Source organism: Plasmodium reichenowi, chromosome 12 (genome assembly GCF_001601855.1).
Source record: "Plasmodium reichenowi strain SY57 chromosome 12, whole genome shotgun sequence".
Taxonomy (NCBI): domain Eukaryota; phylum Apicomplexa; class Aconoidasida; order Haemosporida; family Plasmodiidae; genus Plasmodium; species Plasmodium reichenowi.
Window position 1 is genome coordinate 1,871,832 of NC_033657.1, and position 6,274 is coordinate 1,878,105.

At 17.4% G+C, this 6,274-nt stretch overlaps 2 protein-coding genes across 2 annotated transcripts; one reads left to right on the forward strand and one right to left on the reverse strand.

Annotated features, from left to right (window-relative positions):
* Window positions 1–164: 164 nt before the first annotated feature.
* On the reverse strand, window positions 165–2,246 carry PRSY57_1250000 (eukaryotic translation initiation factor 2b, subunit 2, putative; the record flags this gene model as incomplete). The annotated part of the gene is made up of 1 exon (XM_012908911.2): window positions 165–2,246. One exon carries the CDS (start codon window positions 2,244–2,246, stop codon window positions 165–167), a length of 2,082 nt encoding a protein of 693 aa, XP_012764365.2.
* A 2,181-nt stretch (window positions 2,247–4,427) lies between these two features.
* PRSY57_1250100 (hypothetical protein) lies at window positions 4,428–5,145 on the forward strand (the record flags this gene model as incomplete). The annotated part of the gene is made up of 2 exons (XM_012908912.2): window positions 4,428–4,565; window positions 4,750–5,145. 2 exons carry the CDS (start codon window positions 4,428–4,430, stop codon window positions 5,143–5,145), a joined length of 534 nt encoding a protein of 177 aa, XP_012764366.2.
* Window positions 5,146–6,274: the final 1,129 nt, after the last annotated feature.

A 6,274-nucleotide genomic window follows, 5' to 3' on the forward strand; every position in this document is an offset into this window, starting at 1 on the left:
AAACATGTAATATTTAAATTGTGCGTAGATATTAATTGGTATCTTAAAATATAAAGATATTTTATATATATATATATATATATATATATATATATATATATATGTTTATGTGTGCTAGTATGGTGTGGTGAATTCGATCCTTTTATTTTTCTTTTAAAAACAATTTAATCAAAACTCAAGTCCATATCATCCGGATGATATCTCTTTTTTGTTATGTTATATAATTGAAAAGAATCTACTGGTCCCATTTCTGTTATATATAATGTTATTAGATGTTCTGGTATGTAATCATATTTTGGTATCCTCACATGAAGATTTTCTACATCATCATCATTATATATAAGAGATGGGCCTGGTTGTAATTCGTTTTGTCTTAATGGATCATACAATGGAACATATATTAATTTGAATAATGGTAATACAATAATTACAGGTTTCGAGTGTAAATGTGCTGAGCATGCAATATTATAACCACCCATTTTTGTAATTGCTCCACCTGATGAAGACACAGCAACAGAACCTAGAACAACTTTTGTGACTTTAGGTATAACAGCAAAAACAGCTGCATCAGATATATATGTTGTATCAACACCATCATCACTTAATAATTGAGACATCCTGAATCCATTTCTATTAATATCTCCACCTACTACTATAACAGATATTCCATCTTTCTTTTTATTTATAGTTTTTAAAAATTTCTCTACACCTGCTGAATATCCGAGTGTTAATATCACATCATTTTCTGTAAACAAATCATATGATGTTCTTTGTTCAGCTTCTTCCCAAGATGTATCTATTTCCGCTATAAGTTCTTCAATACCTTCTATTATAGAATGTTTTAATGTATTTGTAGCTGGTATTTTGTAGGTACTTTCATTACATGGCTTTTCAAAATAAAATGAAAAAGATTTCTGAAAGTTTTTTATTTCACGTTGATATAATGTATTAGTGTTTATATCAAACGTAGTTATATTTTTTGATCCTTGTTTTGGTATGGGCATCGTATTTTTTTTCTTTACCTTGTTCTTATCATGAATGTTATTATTGACACAATTGTTTTTATTATTATTATTATTATTATTGTCATTATTTTTATGAGAATAATTGGGGCTTTGTGCCCCTCGATTTTCTTCACATACTTTATGATTAAGCATATTCATATTATCCATATAATTATTATTATATAAATATAACTGTTTAAAATGCTCAACCCTTATTATGGTTAATACTCGTCTTATTATATTTGGTATTACAAAAAACATTTTATTATTTTTAATAATCTGTTTTCCTAAATATTTTATGATTTCAATTAAATCAAATACATTTTTCCATTGATAAATTTCTACAATTTTTTTTAAGACTTCAGCAATTTTTTTTCCTACAGAATTACTTCCACATATATTACCATTTTTAAATCCACGTTTTAATAAATCAACAATTCCATTTAACCAATATGCAACAAATAATTCTTTTTGTCTTTCTTTTTTTTCTTCAAAACTTTTTTTCTTCTTTTTTTCAAATTGAATATTATTATAATTTATAGATTCCTTATAATTCCATGCTTCACTTTTTTTTTCATGTTCACAACCTACAGACGTTTCCCTTAAGATATTTTTTTTTTTTGATATATTTGATTTTTTCTCTTCATCATTAATATGATTTATATTATTTAAATCATTATAATTATGTTCATTACTTATTTTATTATAGATATCCTGTTCATCACCATGATAGATATCTTTATTATTCGTATTACAAATATTACTATTAATGTTTATCATTTTATTAAAAACATCTTTTTTTGTATTATCCAATTCTAAACAACCTTTTGGTACACTTGATTTCTTAGATAAACCATGGTCTAATATATGTGATATATTATTAGAAACATCTTTGTAATAATCTTTTTTTTTTGAACACTCATCATTCACACATCTATTAATAGATAAATATACATTAGTATCCGTATTATCCTTAGATTGTTTATTTTCTTTTACATTAGAGGTTATATTTGTGTTTACTTCACTCACATCATTATCATAAAATACATTTTGTTTTTCTTTTGTGTTATCATCCTTATTATTATTGTTATTATTATTATTATTGTTGTTGTTATTATTGTTATTGTTATTATTGTTATTATTATTATTATTTATTTCGATCAGGTCATAATTCGAATTTCCTTGATTTTTATTTATATTTAAAACTTGATCATAATTATTCTTTTTTACATGTAAATCCATAATTACTTCTTCCCTTCTCCTTCTCTCACTTGTAATAATAAATGTAATGATATGATTATTCCTTAATATATATATTATATTATATGTTATGTTTTTACCATATAAATGTAGATAAATGCATATACATACATACATACATACATATATATATGTATGAGTTGATTATTTTTGTATTTCATTTATTTTAATCATCTCATATAATATAATATAATATCAAAGGGACCAACAATGCTGAAGGTTTTTTTTTTTTTTTTTTTTTTACATGGATAGATTTATAAATTCACATAAAAAAAATTAATACAATAATACAAAATAAATATAAATATAACCACATATATTATGCTGGTAGAAGTATATAAAAAAATAAAAGTAATAATAATATAATAATAAATTATAACAACATAATATGTATTTCTCTCATTCTATATATATATATATATATATATATATATATATATATATATATATGTAGAACTTCAAAGTATATAATTTACATTACTATTATAAATATATTTATATAATATATATATATATATATATATATATATATATATATATATATTTATATAATAAGATATTATATGATATGATTAAATAATTGAATATTTTTATTAATTTAATAAAATGATAAAAATTTTATTACTATTCATATTCAGTTCATGTATGTATTTTTTCTTATTATTATTTATTTATTTTAAGTTATTTTGTTATAATATGTATGTTATACAAAATATAACATACAGATATATATCTTATTATATATACATTTTCACTACTATTTAAAATATGTATTTTTTATTTATGATGAATATACATGATAAATTTGGACTTATATAGTCTTATTTTATTTTTTCTTTTTATTACAAAAATATAAAAATAAATAAATAAATATATATATATATATATATATATATATATATATATTATATATATATAATTATATGTATATATTATATATATATTATATATATATATATATTTTTTATCATTTTTTTTATAAATATGAAAAAAAAAAAAAAAAAAAAAAACATATAATACAAAATAATAATTTCAATATATTTTACAAAAATATTTATATATTTTGTAATACATTTATTTTTTTATTTTTCTTCTATATAATATATTATATATATATATATTATAATAAGTAATCGTTTAAAAAAAAAAAGAAAAAAGAATATACGGTTATTTTACTATTATTTTAATATATTATAGTTAATGAAATTACAACATTAATATTTTATTAAATAATTTCAATTCAAAAATATAAAAAAGAAAAGAAATAAATATTTTAAATAAATATGTGTATTAAAATATTATGAAAATAAAATTATGTATAGAAAAATATATTATATTAGAATATCCGAGTACGTTTTCTGGCATTTATAAAAAGCGAAGAATTATTGGTTATATAAAGTACATTTGAAAAATAATTGATATGCATATTTTTATTTTTAATGTTTATAGTGTAAAATCATAGTTAAGCTAAAGTAAATGAATAAATAAATAAATATATACATATATATATATATATATTGTTTTTGTGGTATTTAATTTTAGGTCTGAATGTGTACTAAATAATATAAGTATATAATATATATATATATATATATATATTATTTATTTAATATTCTCTTATTTTATTTTATTATATATTTTTTATTATATATTATTATATTATATTATAATATTTATTTAAGACATTTTTAACTTTAATCCTTGAAAAACTTTTCTGTATAGTGAAAGAACAAGAACAATCTTTATAAAGCATTTAAAAAGAAATTAAATTTCTTTTGTTATTTTAAATTAAAAGTATTAAAAAATATATATTAAATATGTATTGATATATATATATTTATATATATATTATATATCATATATAATTATTTTATTTTATTTTATTTTAATCATAATGCTACTTTAGAGCGTATACTTTTTTTTTTAATTATTATATTTCAATTATTGACATATATATTTAAATGTATTCTTCTTTTTTTTTCTTCTTTGTTTTAATATCCTTATATTTTAATAAAAAATTATATATAACCTTTTAATTTAATTTATGATCTAGCCAAAAATTCCAAAAATATTGGAATACAACGAAAAAAAAAAAAAATTATGAACAGTTCATGTAGTTGTATATTAAATGTATGACTTGTACATAAAATAAAAAAAAAAAAAATGGAGCATGGGAACTTTGATGAGAAGTTTGGTGATTCCATATTATTGGAATCTTTAAAAGAGGCCCTTCAACAAATGATTGAAGAGTTTTATGTGGAAAAGGAGAAAGGAATACAAATATATAAGGAGGCATGTATGGTAAATTTAAAAAAACTATTCATATAAAAAAAAATTAAAATATATATATATATATATATGATATGTACCTCATTTTATTATATATACCGAATAATATATACAATTAATTATAATACATATATATATAATATATATATATATATATATATATATATATTTTTAATTTACGTTAATAATCTTTTAGAATGTGAAAAAAGAAATATTAGACAATTCAAATCAATTGTCAGATGTTCATATGAGTGGACAACTTAAAAGTTATTACTGTCGGAATGATATGTGGACATTTTTTTTTAAGAATTCTCTGTTTAAAATTAATAAGAATAAAAAAATGAAAAGTTCTTCGAAGGATTACAAAAATTATCAACCTTTAAATTTACGAGTATATAAAAATTTTTATGACAAAAAGGAAGAGTTTCTTAAAAACTGTGTTGACAAAAATAACGTTAAATTTTTTAAAAATTTCCCTAAGCTTTATTCAAATATCGTTCATAAGGAAAACAATGAGATTGAAAATGATGATGTTTTTTTTTATTATGATGGTTTAATAAAAATATTATGTATAGAAGAATCTACCATATAAAAGTGTAAAAGTAAGGAATTATATTATTGAATAATATATTGAAAATTTTATACAAAAGTTCAAAAATATATTTAACATATATATGTGATGGAATTACAGGCGAGAAAATCTTCAAAAATTTATATAATTATTACATTCTTATTTAACAGATGAATGTGGAAATATATATATATATATATTTAAAACAAATCAAATTATGTGTCAATATAAAAGGAGCGACAAAAAAAATTATATATATATATATATATATATATATATATATATATAATATATAAATTTTTTTTTTTTTTTCTCCTTATTTTCATTTTAAATATATATTATATATATAAACAAATTATATAAAAAAATAATATATATAATATATATTATTATATATTTTTTTTTTTTAAATGAAAAAAAAACAAAAAAAATATAATATTTATGTATCTATTTTTTAAGTATATTATATTTATATGAGAAATTTGACTTTATTCATTTTTACATATAGTTTATATTTATATATGATATATGTTATTTCCTAACTTTCATAAAGCTTATTCATTCTGATGATATGTTTATAAACCTTATATTTTAAAAAAAATATTAAACTGTAATATATATATATAATATATATATATATATTTATAGAAAATGTGCATAAATAAGAAATAATTAAAATATATATATTTATATTTATATATTTTTTTGAAATTATATTAGAATGTATATTCTTATGTATATAATATATAATACCTGATATCTAGAAGTATATATAAAAAAAGAAATAAATTATACAAAATAAATACATACATATTATTTATATATATATTATAAGTTTCTTTTCTTTTTCATTATTAATCATAAAATAATAATTAATAAAAAAGGTTTAAAAAAAAAAAAAAAAATTTTTAATTTTTAATAAATAAATAAATAAAAGTAAAATTATTTTATGTACATTGAGAGCATACCTAAATAATAGTATTAAGTTTTAAATATGTATTATAATTAATATAGTTGTTATTAAACAGAGTAGGAGATGATATATTTATATGTAGTTATAATAAAATAAAAAATTTTAAATTGATATGTTATATTATTGTAAATAAATAAATAAATATATATATATATATATATATTTTTTTTTTTTTTT